Below are 19510 nucleotides of genomic sequence, written 5' to 3' on the forward strand. Positions count from 1 at the left end.
GCCTGTGAGATAAACGTTTTGATACAAGCCTCGCCCAGCATCTCGGTTACATGAAATTATTACATAACAGTACATCCTTAAGCCTTGGTGAAAGTAATGGAGGACAAAGGCGCCTGGTCGATTTACGAGCAGAGTGTGTAGCCTGAGTGGGTGAGACCGCAAAATTTGTTTAATAAATTGACGAAAATTCACAAGCAATTGACTGACTACCGGGAATCAGGATATTCCGCGGGAAAATCTTGGTATTTCATAGCTCTGATTTTGACTCTGAACTTTTCCCAGCACGCGAGCCTTTCCTCGCAGCAATTTGTTACGTCTTGATATTTACTGCAATGTCCGCATAGACGGAGGTTTTACGGTTATTGGAACGGAGGTGAGATAAAGTGTGATATCCGGACGTTATTTGTAATACATTTATGCTGTGATTTACGACAGGTGGATAACTTATATTACATTGTAGAATACGGTACACCCACTGAGGAACGGCAACACTTCTTCCAAATGCATTCGGAGCTTCTGCCACCTGTCAGATAATGGCGAAAGCCGTGTGATTTATCGCCAGATAATCAACTGCGTAAAAATAAATTGGCATGCGAGTAAATTGACGCAAACAGTAAGTTTGCAGCTCTCGAAAGATCTCCTATCGTGTACTTTCCGCAACACAAAACTCTGAACGGTAATAAGCTTCTCTGCCGTAAACGTCCCCCGTTCTATCTACGAGTACGTAAAAGCCTGCAGCAGTTTACGAAAAAACATTTGAGCGAATTCTTCTTTTAGTTCATTTTTCGCCCAGCTTGATATCCTGTTGTTCGCCCACTTTGACTCCTGTATCTTTGATGTATTTCGCTCTCCGAGGAATCCAATTCCTACCCACGTAGACACACAGATGTGTTACAAGAATATATCACAGTGATTCGCGTATCTTATTATTAATAAAGTTTACGGAAGTTCTTTTTCCTGATTCCATTTCTATGGCTCTCCATTTGGCGAACACATGGTAAAACGATGGAACAATTAGCATAGTTTCTTTCAAGTCTCACGCGAAAACTAACCGATGCATGACTGACAATGAGAAGCTGTCACGACTTTGATAAAGATAATGATGGAGTAAAAGGCTTTGAGAATGAGTACGGCAAATGTTTTTCAGATTGTAATTTGAAAAGATACCTATTTGGCTAATGCTCATAATCGGTACATTTAATTGTTTCTCAACTTCTCGAGGCTCACTCACCTCTGATCCGCATTGACGAATAAATTTGTGCACATGTACGCGAGCAACTGCAGCTGACATCAAACTATATCCTTAACCGCAGTCACATGCAGCGTGACACATTATTTGCAAATTCTGTTCAGCTTATTCTAACGGCACCGCAGAAACTGGAATTCGAGTTAAACCGGATCTTGTCAGCTGGTAGATAAAAATTTCGAATCCGAAATTGTTGAATACATATTTAGGCTGAGACAAATGTATGATTTTCTCTTTATCTTTTGCGGTACACAATAATTTTTGGTCAAATTATGATCCGTTAATCTTCACCTCGTTGTAGTTATCACGTTACACGATAATATTCGTCATTTAACAGCCTTTGTTTTGTGTTAAATATATACAGACATGCATCGTTGACTTCTAGATACGCTCACGTGAAATGTCCACAAGTACACCCTTGCCGTGAATTGTTTCTTTTTTTTAATACTTGCGCCGTTAACGGGAAAGTTTTCACAGCGGGCAATACTTTTCCAGTCACGAGCTATTACAGTCTTGTAGCCTTGAACTCTCAACCCGGTTTCTATTAAGTTGGATCGTTACTATCAAACAACCGGTGTCACACACTTCGCGTGGCCAATGAGCAGCGAGTGCGGCATTTCTTTTTTGGTTTGTCTTTATTTTTCTTATTCCACGAAACTTTTTGAAGAAAATGAGAACCGAGCTACAATCGAGTTTAGCATTCATTTAGGATTTTGTAACGAACAGAAAAAAGATTGGACAGGCTTAAACGTTGATCCTCTGTCTAGTCATAACTTAACCTTCGAAATCTTTACCATTAGCAGGGACATTTCTGCGAGACAATCAAAAAATTTTTGCTGTAGCTAGTCACGGTTCTGTTGAAAAACTACCGGCTGTGCGAACTTTGCAACTACAATACGATGCTCTGCAAAATCAATAAAACTACCTCATTGAATAAGTAAAACACTTTTTCACTAAGAACGGCAAAGCACACGCGATGGATTATGATACCTGCCCCGGCGTTATTCATCCAAATGCCAATGTTAATTATCGGTAAATTTTCTAGGCACATATACGTTAGTGCGCCGTATTTGAAGAGGTGTTAATAAAGTTGCCGAAAAACTAAATTATTAGAAAACGTGCTCTGGTTTTTATTTTTTTATTTTTTTTTTTTTTTGCTTGTCGTGTTCATGGGGTGATCAGCTTAAATGTCGTATCGCCTCATTCTACCTTTGACTTGCGTCTGGAAACCGTACTATTTTACATTATCCGGATCGCTATTCAGCGAATTTAGTAAAATGGTCAGGCACATTAAATCCAGGAGTAATATGGCAAATAATTTATTTCCATTAAGTTGATCAAATATTCAACCCCCGTACGGTGGGAATGTGTCTATTATTCAGCACGGAGAGGTCGGTAATCGGTGAGCTCAATCTAACATAATTTCGTACGTTGTTCTGTATCACATTTCACAGGTATTGTTTAAAGTGTATTCATACAGCAAACGCGGTTAGGCAGCCATCTTAGCCACTCTCTGTGATTATATCTGCAAAGGATATGGGACGCGATGTAAAGTCACCGCAAAGTTCAGTGTGAAACGTTAAACAGCCTCAAGAATCACTTTATCGGATTTCACTTTCTCACGTCAAACCCTGTGCCTGGTAATCAGTCTCTTCGAAGAAAGCGAGAATACAAACTTCGCCTCTAATATTGAGACTCGCTCTCTGGAGTTCTGGTATAAATTTGAAACATATGGACGAACGGTGAGCCAACCTTCGTATTGCATACACTTAGCTGCATACAGTCTAGGCAAAGTCAAAGAGGATCAGCGAAGGCAGTCGTTGAATAAATACGTGTAATAACCGCGCTCGCTTTTACTACGCGAGTATAGGTATAATATTTGCATTAGCGGGGTAAGGATTAAAGGTAATGCTGCTGGGTGATTAACCCGTAATCCTGATTACATAAATACTACGTGTCGCTTCGAATACGGACACACGCATGCCGCGAGCATGTCGTTATAACCCTATCTGGTATGCGAATTATTTGGAACTGTTTATCGGTCGATCTGGGAAGCTTTGTTCAAACAGATTTACGATAACCGGGTTATTGGTCTAATTATCTAATGAGAAGCCCTTGAAGCCCCTAAAAGGTGGCCTCTACAATGCGAGTTTTCCTCTCCAACGATTTTCGCGATGCGATTTCTTTCTCGTTCCTGAATATACGCTACATGCTCGACTTTTATTTCGGACCATGATTTACCTGAAATATAATTGGTGGCTCTGAAAAACTTAGCAATCAGTCACCGCAACTTGCTCTTCATATATATATCGCAAATATTTATCCCGCGACGTTCCCTGATATCAGAGCACCCCGCTGGTGATGGAGAGCCTTGAGGGCATACAGTGTACTTATTGCTCCGATTAGAATCTGTCCCTTGAAGACGAAGGCACGTCTAGAGTATTTAAGAAGACATCGCCTCTATCAGTCTGACTAATTGCCGCTCGCTGCAGTACGACCAAAATAAATGTCGTTAACATTGACGCGAACATTCTCCTAATTACTGACGAATTAATTTTCACGAATTGGGCTCGTTATACCTGCCTGGACAAATTTGGCCCTCGCATTATCATATAATATACATGGTTACGAGTGCTACAGCAGTCTCGCTAATCCCAATCGTAATTGCGTTTTCGGCGTTGTGTTGCTCTACCTTACCGCATGTTTTACTTTCATTTCACTTTTCCTGTATTTTTTTTTCATCTACCAAATTTCGCAGCGACGTTTTTGCCTTGGGCAGTAATGGGGAAAAACAGGGCGCAGAATTTAATGATTGAATACCCCTTTGGTTCGCGAGTGAACTGACCCGCACCAGAATGCGTTCCTAATGTATCGCGGGTGGCAGAAACGAATGTTTACAGAGGACCGATACCAAATTAACACGACTATCATTCGAATTTAAGCAAATTAAGTACTGTCAAAAGCACGCAGTTTCATGTTCCAAAATTTATGTATTTAAATATATTCTAACGTCACGGTAAGATGATTTCTTGTGACATTAACGCTGGAACCAGAAATACCTCGTTTCGAGTGAATTCACCGAATTTATTTTCGTTCGTTTCATCAAACGAGCTGCAGATCACGTCTTATAGTAGTTTTAGATACAAGGAGATTTCAGCCAACGATAATGTTGAAATGAAAAACGCGCCATATTGAATACACGGGGGGACGTTCTCAGACGTCGCGAAAACGCTGTGCCAGTTTGACATCCTAGAGGACGGCTAGTAATTGAACACCATCGACACGAGAAACATCCGTTTCGCAGACATGTTGGTTGAATGAAGTGAAGGGGTTGAGTGACGTAACAGTTGCGAAGAAGATCAGTTCAAGGGGATGTCAAGAAAATCAATCTCACGATAACAGCACGACAGCATTTCAGAGCTTTGTAAAACAATTCTCTGTCACAATCTCCGACTGAGAGTGTAACGACGGGACGCTGAGTTATAATACACAGTCAACCGGTAATTTACACGACCTAACGAAGTTCGGTTGTTTCTTCCCTAATTGTGATAATTGTTACAACAAGATTTACCTTGCGTGAAATGTTTGTTGTTTAATGATGACAAAGAGAATTAAATGAAAGTTTCGGAGTTTCCAAACAACTTTTCGGGTTTGAACGCTGCTAATGTCGAAGTTCCCCGACGAAAATCTCGTTCAGTTGTACTCTGCCGTTGCCAAGCTTGAAGCTCACATGCATACGATATTAAATGTAACTACGAATTCGTAATAAAATTAGTTCATCATATTACGGTTGAAAAACTGGTCAGTACTGATGTAGGTACTTTTTGGATAAGAAGTTGGCTGGGCCTAAAGTATTGTAGACGTTGGATTCGTGGAATGAAAATTTTGGAAAGTTGATAAGCACTTCGGGAAGAAATTTTGATAGCGTGCATTTTTGAAAACCTGTGTAAAATGTACCGTTCGATGAAATTCCATGCAATAGAAATTCAAGTAAAATTGTGAAGATCAACTCTTGGCGAAATTTTTTTCATGCCTACATCGTTATTTCAAATTTTGACCATGTTTTTGAATTTAAAAATAGATTCAACTGCGTGACGTTACTTTCAATAAAGATTTAACACGTACCGCTATTTTTTCCTAACATCAAGGCAAACTTGGCGGAAGAATTTGAAATACTTGATTCTTACGTACTACCCTTACCGATATTCAAAATAGACCAAATGAAAAGGGAATCAATTTGTTTGGGTTTCATCGTGTAGCAACCGTTTGTCAATGGAAACACCGTGCAACCAGGGAAATGGGAATCGAATCAGGATCACCACAGTTGAAAATATTTAAATCCATCGTATGTCAGATCCGCAATGCTTGAAACAATTCACAAATTGACTATTTAACTCGAAGATTATCCATAATCGAATCTATTACAATAAATCGGATCCCATTTGACGTATGCTTGCACAAAATTTCCGCTTAGAATAATTTCCATCACGGGTACTTTTACGTAAGTTTTATGCACGCACTGCTACGAAAAAATCTCCACAGAACGAAAGGAAGGTTGAAATTTGTTTACATAAAAATTTCGAAGCTCCCGTGCGACAGACACATAATCCGCATTTAATTGGCTGTTGTAAGAGCGTCGCCGAAAATCAACAAAGTCGATAGCTGGTTTGCTTTTGCGAAAGTTTCAAGCACGCCCTAACGCAACCCTCCAACAAACCCATAAGCTTGTAAATATTTTCTTGCCAAGAGGGTTTGCGGATCTGACTGTCACGCAAACGAAACGGGCCTTTTCTCTGTGTGATTTGTCAAACAAAATAAAAGTATCACAGGGATCACTTATCCGTTTGCAGTTAAAGTTTTCGACGCGTGTGAGTAACTCTCAAAGACATTCTCGCACAGAGGTCCTGAATCTGTTGTTCTTGGTAATTTTTGTGCTTATAATCGGATCCATTTATACTACGCTTAGTCGGGCTGTATCCGTTTCGTAGCTAGCGCCAGGAGTGAATCCCAAATCGACCCAATATTGGATATGGTGGAACTGGAGCGAATGCTTCCTATTTGCACGTGCATGTGATTAAGTCCTGTAGTATATTGTGCCCATTAATCGCCCTTTTCAATTTGATACCCTTTCATATTTCATTTTTATATTTCTCTCTGGAGGGATCAGAGCATCTGATAATCAATTTCGACGAAGATGATCAAGGTTTCTACGGATATGCATACCTATACAATAACGTCGGATGCTGTTCAAGAGCTGATATTATCCCTGTTGCGTAGCCCGCATAAATCCCCGTTATCTCATGATATCCTCATCGATGGTCGAGTTCATCCAATTGAAATATATCGGGTGGATTCAGCTCAAAAGAATTTGGCGGGTTTTGATATTTGGAATTAGGAAAATTGGAAGCTCTGCTGCCGCATAGGCAAGAAACGAAAACGCCACTCCAATGAGAGTAGTATAATACATCAATTAGTAATACCAGTCTGTTACCTTTCGATAAGTTGTCATTCGCACATAATTCAAAACACCATGCTGAAATTTGTATATATTTCTATTCCGACATGAAAAACAGTTTATTAAACTGCAATACATTCGTGACGTAAGTTTGCGGGCTAACCTGTCCGCTTGTAGATTTATCCGTTCTTCGTCTTTTACGCTCCTCGGCTGCTTTACACAAAATCGGAGTATAATTTGCCTATGAAGGCTTGAGGAGGTTCATTGTCACCATTGTACAAAGAAAGCCTTATGTTAAGTCGCTCTAGTTAGTTGCTTCATTTAATTCGATGTATGTGTAACCAGTTCGAATAAGCCGAAGGGTTACAATATCGAAAACCCCAAACGTGACTCGTGGCTTTACACAAACATACATACAATTATGTTGTGTATTGACCCAACGTGTTTATCGTGTCACTGGTTTTGAAGAGTTACATAATTTCCTCGAGGCTAAGCAGTGTAAGTAGAAAACTTCATATCTCCTCTCACAGTTCAGTGAATTAACGTTTTATACGCTGATGCTGTTTCATTGCGATCCTGAAACTTGCGATGATTCATATTCAACTTCTTATCCGCAAGGATTGATGAAAGTTTAATTATAAATGTCGGTAGATCTTGTTGATTTTGTAATTTCATTGAACTTAAATTCATCGCAAATATGACCGTGATATTGACAATTGACGCTGGTACAAATAAAAATTTAGAAATTATGGGATGTCGGAATAGAGCGATATTCTAACGATCCGCACAATAATTATAAATATCACAAATTCAAATGAATAACACCCGAGGCAAGTTTAATTCGTCGTCCATCAGCTTTAGCGCTTTCCAAAATCTTGAGTTGATAATTAAGTGTTCTCGTTTTCTCAAGCCATCCATACTAGTAGAATTAAATGATGAAAAATTATCTCTTATTTAACGTGACTGTACAAGGTGGCTCTTCCATCCTCAGTTAATTCTGGTAAATATAAGGGACGGCGGAATTTGAGCAGCTGCCTTTCCCGAATTCAGGTGGTAACCGGCGATTGTATTTTATGGTAAAACCTGTTCAGGATTAGGCCCGTTCGACCCACTGCCCTGGTATAAACTGGGTAATTTTCGTTATTCATGTATCCATCTGCCTACGATAAAGTACTCCCGACATTCAGCTTTATCGCTTTCATAATGTACGCGGGGCTCACCTTTTCAAAGAAACATTATCGATTATTCACGTGAATTCCTACTACAATATTTAATATGACAGCTTTGTTGAATGGTAGATACGTGCGCATATGTGGGACTTTTGTAGAAGCCTCTTGAAGTTCGAAACTGACGAACTCTCGCACGCGATGTTTTCGAACCTTTTGTTCACTCTTGGATATTGCATCCACGGAATTTCATTATCTAATACACATCGTTCTCATAGTTCTGAAAATATTTCTCGACTTATTCGTACTACGTTTCGTGTAAAAAAGCAATTACTTCATGTAGGGCTATAAAATTTCCGAGATAAGACGTGAGCTTATTCAAGACACGTTGACTCGATTAATTTGCAATTTAAACTGTTATAGACAAGGGGTAGGTATCTAACGTGAAAATAATTCTTAAACGGACTATTTCCGTTTACAATTTCTACATTAATCCATTTTCAATAAAAATTCTAATTATTTTTATTCACATTTATGTTGCAGGTGAGTTTATTATCCACTTCCTAGTCAAACGAGAAATACGTAAGTGTATATATATAATTACACATACAAACTTCATTCCAATTTAAGTTGTTATCTCCTTGAAAGTAGAGTTGCCTGAAAGTTCCTATCGTAAACCAGGGGTTGTACCTGCTCCGCTTACACAAGTTGTCTTACCATCTCATTTCTAGGTAACTGCGTATGCATTCTTCATACCAGTTAAAGTATCGGGCCAACAGGTTTCGATCGGAGACTGCAAATACTAAATAGCTACCTTATACGAGATCAGCTCTCTTCCATTTGTCTAACACGTACAGGCACAATAAAAATAGACACTTTTACAACGTATACTACATACGTTTCTCTTTTAAAATAAACTGTCAAACCGCTGTACAATGGTCAGTTCAATCTGAAATAATGATGCAGGCGACAGGTGCGGTTCTCGCTGTCTGAAATTTGCAACGCTTTGCAAAGCAATGACCGCAGCTTAATGGCTGCAATCGATAAAACTTATCATCTGTTTTTCATGGTTCACGTCGGGCGTGATAAGATCACCTCACTCACCTGCCGTCAATGGTGTACCATACGTTAGCCAAACCGTCATATATAAGCTTACGATAAAAACTGTCTGCAGAGAGGAGTTATCGACTGCGGAAAAGCTCAGATCGTTACCGACATTCTCGCGGATAACAATATCTACAAGTCGTATTTCCATACGCCGACATACCTTCCACGACAAATTTAATACCGTCCGATGTATCAAGCTCCAGCTAACTTACCGACGCAGCAAAAGCTCACAAACAATATAAGAACCGCGAGTAACGTACCTACAACGAGAGAACTCGGAGACCAGCGGAACTTCGAAAGTCGACGATCATCGATTCGGGTGAGATCAATAGCCTTGATTGGCTGTCTAAAGCTCTGACCACCAAAGCTTGCACGCTGAGCCGTGACCCGGCTGCACGCTGGAGGTCACCTAGAGCGGCGTGACGTAATATATTTTCCGCTGACGTACGCCACCCTTGCGCGTCACGTTGCGCCCCGGAATAAGATATTTAGAATCGCGAAAGCACCCACATTGCTCGAGAGATGAATACATAGGTATGTATCGCTACATCTAAGCTTTTTATTCTTCTGAAACAGCCCACAAGTACCGCGATGTTGAGTTCGGCTTTATTCCATAGCGAGCGATGCTTTGACGTCACTACTCGTCACTTTATATTGACAATGAGACTTAGCGAGCTACCTATCTTGAACTCATCTATGTATCCATCCTTACCTGGGATTTACGCGCGAATATTTTGCTATAGAAATGTTACCGTGTTATGTCGCATCTTTTAACGAAGTCTATTCTCAAAAACTAATATTTCGTTTTAAACATGAAAAGGTTAATCAATAAAATCCATCGGATAATTTGCAAATAAGATTTTAAGTTTTTTTTTTTTTTCTTCTCTGTTTCGGGCAAGTCTGGCGATTTGTTTTAATCACAGTCATATTCATCCGTCATCATTTATCCAGCAGTAAAATCTAAAATAAAGGTGTAAATTCGTATAAATAAAATCAGAGTGATAAGATAATTGACATTAATTATATTTAAATGTGAATTGAATAGTTTAAATTTAACTTTTATGATAATTTATGTACATTATTTTTGATTCGCTTGTCCTCAGGTCACATAACTCAATTTCCTCTCATAGCCGCCTTCTGTTGAGTATAAATTATCTTAAATCCTAACAAGGTTTGTCAATTTTTTGATTAACAATTAATTGTCATCACAGGCTACGCAGCGCCTTTAGCTCCTTTCTTCATATCAAATATTTAATTTATGGAAAGTACGACGATTTAAAGGACTTCGGCAAGTCTTGAATGGTGGATCTATCGATTTGCGTGTTAGTTGACCTGAGGCTGCTTGCCGAGTGACCAGCAATTCTCTCACCTCTTTACTTCTCATTTTCACCTAACGGATGAGCGTCATACAATTTTGGACTATATAACCCGTCACAATCCGAGATAAAATTTAAACTGTCCCGTTGGATTTGATGAATTGGCTGTTACTCGATGAAATTAGTCCCGGCCTTCTCTGTTCCTGAAGCAGGAACATTTCATTATCCGCGGACATGCAAGACTGTGTATTTTGGCGTTGCGGAGAGTCCGTATTGTTTACCATTCTATTTCGTTGTTATAGTAATTTACTGCGTTCGTGTTTGTAGAGTTTTGATGAGTTGCCATGCCCGCCTACGGTTCACTAGCTCTAAGCAATGTATAAATAGTTGATCGTAATTTTCGATCGCTGATTTGGAAGAGGCACTCGACTTTGGGTCAAATCAAATGATCTGATAATAATAATAACAGTACAAAATCATGGATTACGTTCCAGCAAGTGCCTTCGCGAACAATGAAACAAGTAATGCGATTTTGCAAACTCGTCTCAAACCCCGCTGTGCCAGCACAATGTATATTGTATAATAATCTGAAGGAAATCATATTCACACTATTCTAGCGTGAAACTTTCACCAAATTCTTTATCAGATTAATATAAATTAGTTGCATTGCATCATTGCTGGTGAATGCAATTGAAAGATAGCTAGCCGTAATAATATTAATAATAATAATGATAGCATCATTCGTGATGTGAAAAAATCTTGTGATTTGCTAAATTCGTGAACGTGACGACGTTCTTGGTCTCCATCTTAATTAGCACTTTTTACGATCCTGAAAGAGACCCTGATTTCAATATGTCAACAAAATGTCCGAGGGTGTCCTAACAAAATACGGACGTACGAAGAAGAGTATTGGCATAACGGTGGAAGGTGAGAAGTTGGCGCCAGTCAAAAGGCTTCATCGCTGTTTGTGCCTAATGAGCGAAGTGGAAGAAGCCATGATACGCCTACATAGTCGTTATCGGAGCAATAAAACTTTCGATTAATCATCCGAATCGTATTCCTTCGACGAAGTATCGCAACTCACTGCGTGTGCATGATTACTCCCATGCTGACAAAGGCTGACAAAGCGAGATTTTGTGGCTTGATGGTAAAATCATTCTAATAATTTAGGTATATTACTAACGGTTCCTGCAGAATATCGGGCTAATGATTAACCCAAAATAGGTCCAAACCACTGAATGCCGCATTATGCAATGATTAATATATTATGCGTCTAGATCTTGGGAGCAGATGTACGGATTGAGAGTTGATTGGGATCAGGTGAAGGACGGAAAACAGTACCGAGCAGACAGTCGAGATTCATTGAAAAAATAAACATTTATTTAATTCATGTTAAATTGATCCGTAACGATCGACATAGATTCAAGAGCGTTGGTAACCAAGTCTTAAGGTACAGGTGGAAGTGTGTGCGCTGCGTCTTTACCACTTCTTGTGGTGTACGTGGCCCGATCCATAAGATCCAATACCGTACGAAGATGCTCCAATGCCGTACGAGGATCCCAAGGAAGATCCAAGGCCGTACGAGGATCCCAGAGAGGATACTCCAATGCCGTAAGGAGATCCGAAAGAAGCTGATCCAATACCGTAACCGGACCTCAAAGCAGCTGACCCAAGACCGTAAGAAGATCCCAGGGAAGAGTATCCAATACCGGAGTTGAGGCCTACTCCAAATCCGGTGCTGATTCCACTGCTGATGCCGACGGGGACTGCGATCGGCTGAGGGACGGAAACCGGGACCGGCACAGCTTGGGGGACCGAAACTGGGACCGGGACTGGTTGGGGCACACGGACCTCGACTGGATGGGGAACGGGAACCGGGTAGGGGCGGTCGACGCGGACCGGGACGGTGCGGGTCACTTCCACGGGGTAGGGCTGCGCAACTGGGACGGGGTAGGGACGGTCGACTCGGACCGGGACGGGGTGAGGGACGGGAACAGCACGCGTCACTTCCACTGGTACTGGGTGAGGTACGGGAACGGGAACCTGGACTTCACGGTTCACGGTAATGCCGGTGATGCGCTCGTTCCTGCCGATATTTGAAACGCCGATGCCGCCGATGCCGCCGATGCCGCTGATGCCGCCAATGCCCACGGAAGAGCCAATGGAACCGACGCCGTAGCCGTAGGAGCTGCCATAGCCGAGAGACGATCCCAGGCCGTTCGAGTAGCCAGAAATGCCGGGAAGACCAGAGATACCAGAATAGCCTGAAATACCGGAGTCCAGAGCACCGTAGCTACCGATACCTGAGCTCAATATTCCACGTTTCGCCGGGTTCTTCTTCGCAGCCGACTTGGCGGTGTCGGCGGCTATGGCGGAAACGGCCAACAAACAGACCTGGAACATTAGGAGGAACGTTAGTTCGATAATCTCGGTGATGCGCTAACAATAACACACACGTGGAGGGTATAATGAAACTTTTCAATGAAGGGATCTCATTGACCGAATGGAAAATAAAGAGAATAAAGTTGGACGATTTGAAGACTTGATTTTCAATCGCTGACGCTGAGGTAGAAGCTGATTACTTACTAGGAAGCACTTCATGTCGCAGATTCGAATGGTGACTGGAGTGTGCTATCCTCTGGTCAACTCACGGTTTTTATATGAAATCTGAACTCTTCAAATACTTTCACCGAAAGTCAGAACACGCCCTGACTTAACTTGCCGTGGATTCACACAAACGTACCGCCCAGTTGATTGGATCATCCGTTATAGACCTGTCGTAACGTCAGCTAACTAATTCCAATCCTAATCAATATTTATGCAGAATTGGGATAGGATTCACTTCGGTGAATCGCTTTTACGCGATATGCTCAGCGGCTGCTAAAATTAATGCTAATTTTCGAAAGGAAATTCGCTACGGTGACCCAAACTGTTGATTGAATCAGGTTAATCTTGAACTTCTGTCACACTATTTTAAGACTTTTTTTTAACAGTTTAAAGGCAACGTGAGATTTTTATCGTTAGTTGAAACCGCTTCGGAGCAGAGAACCTTTATGATGTTCGCATTTGCTGGTAACGTCAATTAGCCTGAACGAGTAAAAAATGGTGGAAATTTATCCCGCTTACCACACTTCCGCTTCTGCTTTCACCGTTCCTTGCTATCCCTGGCATGGTTTCCTATTAAAACGAACAAAAGATTTCAGCTTGTGGGGAGGAAGGAAACATTAAGTAGATGAAATATGACGATGGCTATGAGTTTTCAATGATGTGGGTTGAGCGAAGGAAGAAAATCTCAAACTTTGCTTTGGGATGAGTATTTTAAAATCATTTTTCTGCAATGCCTCTCAATATTTCGGCTGCAACTGAAGAACGTACTTTTAAATTCTTCTCGCGTTCAAAAATTTATTTCAAACCCAAAAAATCTTGCGTCGATTTTTGAATTCTACACATAATTAGGCGTTATTTTTGGGAGCCGTTTATATTTTCATACTACGTGCAAGTTGAACGGACTTCAACTGGTTTTCAAATTAAGCTAAATTTTTATAAAACTATTGAAATAAAGCTTTTCGAAAATATTCACGAAGGGTATACGCTCTCTAAAGAATTATTTTAAAATTGTTCGCGTGATACCCAACCACACTTGAATTACGTAAGAATAAAGAAATAATGTGAACGATCAATTTGCTCCAAGAGTTCGTATAAGGAATTAGTTATTTAGATTATATTCAATGATTTCTCGTGACCATGACGATTCGGGATGATAAATAACGAGATGTCACCAATTCGTATATTTTATTTCAAAACGTTTGAAACATGGCGTAGACGTAAGCATCACGCAACTAACTTCGAATAGAAAACCAGTTCTATTTTATGATACACAACTTTTAGTAAACGAATACATTATCTAAAACTTTTCACCGTCAATTTCGAAACTCCTTACGCCTTCGTGAAACTGGGTGGTCAACTAGAGATTAATTGTTCGCAATTGGGCGTGAGAAAAACCTCAGCGGAGATTCAATCCGCATAGTATGTGTCTCAGTGATTTCACACAAGGTTACAATCCTTGTCAACGTTCGCGAGATGATCTCTGTCGTCTGTGACATTTAGGCCGTGTGTTACGTAAATGCACATTTCCTCAGAAATACGAAATCAGATAGTTTTGCGCCTAATTTTTGTGTCACCAATGTCGTGCATCTGGGACACGATTAACTGGTTTTATTGTGATGTTTATCGTACGAGCCTATTTCGAATATCGCTAAAATAATATGTACCAATAATGATGATATAGTTACTCCAGAGAATGCCGTTTTTCAGTAGCCAAATAAAGCGTCGGATACCTCAGTATCGTAACTTGAAGGTGTTTTTCGAACGCCTTCTAGGATCAGGTGTAAGTTTTGAATGGTATTTCGACGCAAATAAAATTGAAAGCGATTTTGCAGGTGATTTAGGTGATTTAAGTGATTTAGCGAGGAAGCAGAAGCTGTTTGCGGCTCGAGTGTCGGTTGAGCAATAAAATTAATGGGTAATATAACTCATTCTCGTCGATACAAGTTGAAAGCTTCTTTCTGAATTCTTCAAGAGCATTTGAATCTTTGATGGAGAACAATGACTTCCAAGCTTCGATCAAGTCGTACTCAATTATTTCTGTAGCTAGATTTTATCTAGCACGTACGTAATCACACCCATCCGATGAGCCAAAATATCAAAGGTTCGTCACTGCAGCCTCCGTTATGAAAACATGTCTGACATTTCTGGTCCTTTGAACTGTTTTGAGACAGATGAATTATTATCACGTAAGACTTCATACCCCGGGAATTGAGATCGACTGTAGTGTCGAATGCCAATGCAATATAATGGCCCGCGTTATGGCGTTGGGTGGAAACAAACGTATCCTCTCGCGTCATTGTGTAACATACCATTCCTAAGCCTTTTACTTTTGCAACCTCGCTAAGGTAGTGGCCTGGGCTATTGGGCCGTCTGGGCTTGGTCCCCTACCATCGGAGAGGTGGAAGCAATACTGGATATCCGACTGGGCTGCCTTAAAAGTTCAGTGCCAAGCGAACCGAGTTTAGTTTACGGTTCGACTCAGAACAGCATGGAACTAATGCGATTTATCAGATCTTGTTTGGTAGAATTTTTAAAACGTCTACACGTTCATGAGGCTTGCGTATCGTTAAACGCATTACACTTTTCTCAAAATATAATTAACGGTACACTCATGACAAAGGGGGTGCACGCATCTGAGGTAGCCGATTTTGATGAAATTTGAACTGGTGAAACTAGGTCGAATATTACTAGATCCGTATATTTTTCTCGTCCCATGGGCAACGGTTCCTGAAAAATAACATGAGGTTTGTTCTTAAAATAATCTTTACTCGTGTTTTTATTACTTTCAAGTACATTTTAATGAAATCATTTTCTTTCAACGGAGTGCGTTGGATGAATAATCACTTAAAAAAAAAACCTATATAATGCGGGTGTTATCATTTTATTACACGCTACCAGAAGCTATACAGAGTATCAATCTTCGTCAGAAATAGCATTAGTACACGCGGGTGGGTGGTAATCATCGTAAAAGCATTGAAAACAAACGTACCGGCGGCACCAAGAGCATCTTGCCAGGGCTCGCTCCCTGCTTACGCATCTACTTCTTCGTATACCATTTGGAAAACATACTTCGTTGACATTCATCGAGACATTTCTCGATTCGGTTAATTTTGCTGCGAACCAGGCGTACTGCAGCGTGTATGATAATGGATTTTTAGAGAATCTTTCCTTTTGCTCAATTCGCGGTAAGAACCTGGAATAAGAAAAAACAAAACTACACATCTCTAGTAACGGAAGACCGCGAATTGAGCAAAAGGAAAGATTCTCTAAAAATCCATTACTCGGTCTATAATCAATTATTATCTGCTTCGGTTTTCCGCGACATGCTGCAATACGCCTGGCTCTCAGCAAAATTAGTTAAATCTAGAATTGTTTTCATGAATATCAACGAAGCATGATTTTCAAATATCGTAGTACACGAAAAAGTAGATTCGTATGCAGTGAGCGAGCGTTGGTAATATGCTCTTGGTGCCGCTCGTATGTTTGTTTTATATGCTTTCACTGTTTCTGACGGAGATTTATACTTTGTACAGCCTTTGATTTTGATAGCGCATAATAAAATGATAATACCGGTATTGTAGCGGTTTTTTTTTTTTTTTTTAATGGTTATTCATCGAACGCATCCCGTTGGAAAAATATAATTTTATTAAACTGTACTCGAAAGTAATAAAAACAAGATCAAAGATTTTTTTAAGAACAAACTACGCAATATCTCAGGAACCGCTGCCCATGGGACGGGGAAAAAAATACGGGTCAAACGAAATTTGACCTGGTCTCACCAGTTCAAATTTTATCAAAACCGGTCACCTCGGATGCGTGTACTCTACTTGTTGGTCTCAATTGTGTTTCAAGTTATCTACATTTTCATGAACTTGATGACGTACAATTTTCTTGATTTTATCATTCAACCCCAGACTAGCGTAACATGTGAATTTCATTGTCAGGGATCCGAGTCACTAATATGGTAGATTTTTGAAAAAGAAGAAAGCACAACCAGAGCGCAGGAAACATTGTTAATACAATGATACAGAATCCCGGGAGGAATGCACCTTCTCGCATCTGTCGTTACTTTTACCGGACCTTGATTCGTACATCGTCAGCACTGTTAAAATTTCTAACATAACCGTAAACGTGCACGGTATCAACCAAACAGCGATCTTTCGACAATGTAATATATGGATGCCAACACCCGAGGCAATCGTGCGAATTTTCACGCTGAACCTTCTTTAGAGAAGAGTGAGAAATAAAGTTAATTATAAATCTGGTATCAAATCCATAAGATTTTAAGGGTCAGGTGTGCCCGGTGCGAGGCTCAGTGTTAACACCTATAGGATCAGCCGAAGGATCAGCCCTAGGCAGGATGAAGTAGGGTACTGACTTATAATGCAGGGTATGCTACTAAAAGCTAATATAGTAGTACGGCGATGCCGGGTTCACCAATGGCCGCTCCATGTTTCGCGGCTGCGTGTACGTCGTTTATGGATGCAAAATAGGTACGGGATGCCTTGTCGTCTAGCTGCTTACCGAATCGCCAACTTTTGCAGAATGCGAATAATTTATACAGCATTCAATTTCGTTCGTGTTTTTAAAATTTTGACCTTCCGGACACGAATATGCATAATCCACATCCTATATGAGAGGCGATGCCAAACACTGTCTGTATTGAACTTCCTACGATATTACTGCGTAGATCTAGGATGTGATGCAACGTACTCGATCGATCGTATCGGCATCCGATTCTCCTGAATTGAGGCCACTTGTGTGAAGCGTCGTGCTCATACCCCTGCTATTTATCAATGAGTGTAAATTCTGGGAACACTTTTGCTGAAATATGCGTTCATTGCAAACTATCCGTAATTAAATGTCACAATAATTCTCAATATTAATATTTATGGAATTGCAGGAGAAACATTAACCTGATATACTGTGTCTCGAACGTCTCGAGTATATTATTAATGTATACATAAATTGTTTATCCGACTAATTTAAAAAACAGAGGATTAGTCCAATTCACCTTCAACGTAATAAAGGTCACGACAATTATACGCTGATACAAACTGTTACTCGAGACATATTTATCGGAGTTAATGAGTTTTGAACAAAAAAGAAATCGCTCTGAAACGAATTTACAAATGATGATATTGTTTGTACGATTTAAGTATTTGCGAGTGCCATTTGTTCTCCGAAAGCATCCCAAACAGGGGCAAGGGGTCTAATCCGCTTAACAAATGCCCTGATCCGATTTTATCCTTCATTCAAATCACCCTCAACATTCGGACAGACGGGAATGATTTAAATTGGCTGATCGTGAGCAAAAAATAAATCTCTGTTATCGGGGATTTTTTGCCAAATTCACGATCCACCGAGATGACAAGCCTGAAACATACATAGTTACGTTTTATACGTATGATATAACAGAATCGGATAATCGAAATAGAAACCCAACACTTCTGTCTTTGTCCGATGTTTGAATGACTGTGGACGACGACAAGCTGTCTGCGATTTCTATCTGTTGGGATATTCCATTCGGATGCCACCTCCGATTCAATTTCACCAATGTTATGTAAAACCGATTATTCGACTTTACATTTTTTAATTCGGTTAGCGGAAATACTACGTTTTTTGTTAATCGATACCTACCTGCGCCTCATATAAGTTGTCGCGCGGTTGCGTAAAGAAGAGACAGCGGTAATTCAAAATTTCTTTGACACAAGAGTTTTTTTTTTTATAAACTCTACAGCCACGAGCGGCGAGTCTGTACAATAATATAATCGGCCCGCGCGATTTGTGAGACATGACAAAACTATAAAAATATGAAAAGCGTAATTTAAAATCGAGGAGAAAGCCAGGCGAATAAATCTCTCTCATTCTCCGGCTCTCGCTCCTACGGTCCCTTCCTCAGCTTCCATCAGCTGCGAGTTTTTAACAAGCAGATAGTCAGCCAGCTAAGGAGATGAATTACTCAGCGTCAACTAAATCGTTTCACGTCCTTCCCTGCCGGTTTATTTGCTTGTTAAACTCCTCTGTACATACAAACGTTCCCGTAAGCGCGAATGTGCCAGCAACGCGAATATTCAAACATTACGTGTCTCACCTACTCGGGCTTAATGATTTGTGCAAAGATAGATATGATACGGCAACGTGTTTACAGATTATCGGCAGGGACCTTCGAATGACAACGATAAGCTTTCGTCCATCTGCCTGTCATCGATCCAGCATGCAAGGGTTTATGTTGTTGATGACGAGTGTATCAAATCGCGGAGCAGCGCAGTTCTACAGACTTCTAAAACATACACACTTTTCCTTCGTAGCACTGTGAACGTTAGTGAAACTTGTGGAACAAACTTTATTGCAAACAAGCGCTAAACAGCATTTCGTTTATCAACTTAATTTCGTCCCGACTCGTTGAGGACTTGAAGTGTTCCCTGGTCGCAATTTAAAATTCTAATGGGAGTACCAAATGCTTGGTTTTTTTTTTTGTAAACGTTGAGAAGATAAACTTATCTCAGGGGTGAGCTTTTCCGTGGCTGCAATTCTCTCGGAACGACCGCGAAGATTTCACCATACGTAAAACTTGACCCCACCGTTTCTCGGCAAAAAATACGAAAGCATG

The 19510-nt window shown here is 40.4% G+C and overlaps 2 protein-coding genes across 7 annotated transcripts in view; one reads left to right on the top strand and one right to left on the bottom strand.

Moving 5' to 3' along the window:
- Nucleotides 1-19510, top strand: part of LOC107225786 (cAMP-specific 3',5'-cyclic phosphodiesterase) — a 278042-nt gene that overhangs the window by 39320 nt on the left and 219212 nt on the right. The gene's annotated exons all lie outside the window — the stretch shown is intronic.
- LOC107220240 (elastin) overlaps nucleotides 11649-19510 on the bottom strand; it is a 98629-nt gene continuing 90767 nt past the window's right edge. For 4 of the 5 annotated variants that reach the window (XM_046738565.1, XM_046738563.1, XM_046738562.1 and 1 more), the window contains exons 2-3: nucleotides 13417-13467; nucleotides 11649-12684 (exon numbers count right to left, since the gene is read on the bottom strand). In XM_046738565.1, coding sequence (XP_046594521.1) covers nucleotides 11770-12684; nucleotides 13417-13461 — 960 coding nt within the window. In that variant the 5' untranslated portion in view covers nucleotides 13462-13467 and the 3' untranslated portion in view covers nucleotides 11649-11769. Of the gene's footprint in view, nucleotides 12685-12876; nucleotides 13023-13416; nucleotides 13468-19510 lie in introns of those variants that run through there. The other variant, XM_015658750.2, reaches the window with a different exon arrangement.

This window comes from Neodiprion lecontei, chromosome 4 (assembly GCF_021901455.1).
Source record: "Neodiprion lecontei isolate iyNeoLeco1 chromosome 4, iyNeoLeco1.1, whole genome shotgun sequence".
In the NCBI taxonomy this organism is placed as follows: Eukaryota; Metazoa; Arthropoda; class Insecta; order Hymenoptera; family Diprionidae; genus Neodiprion; species Neodiprion lecontei.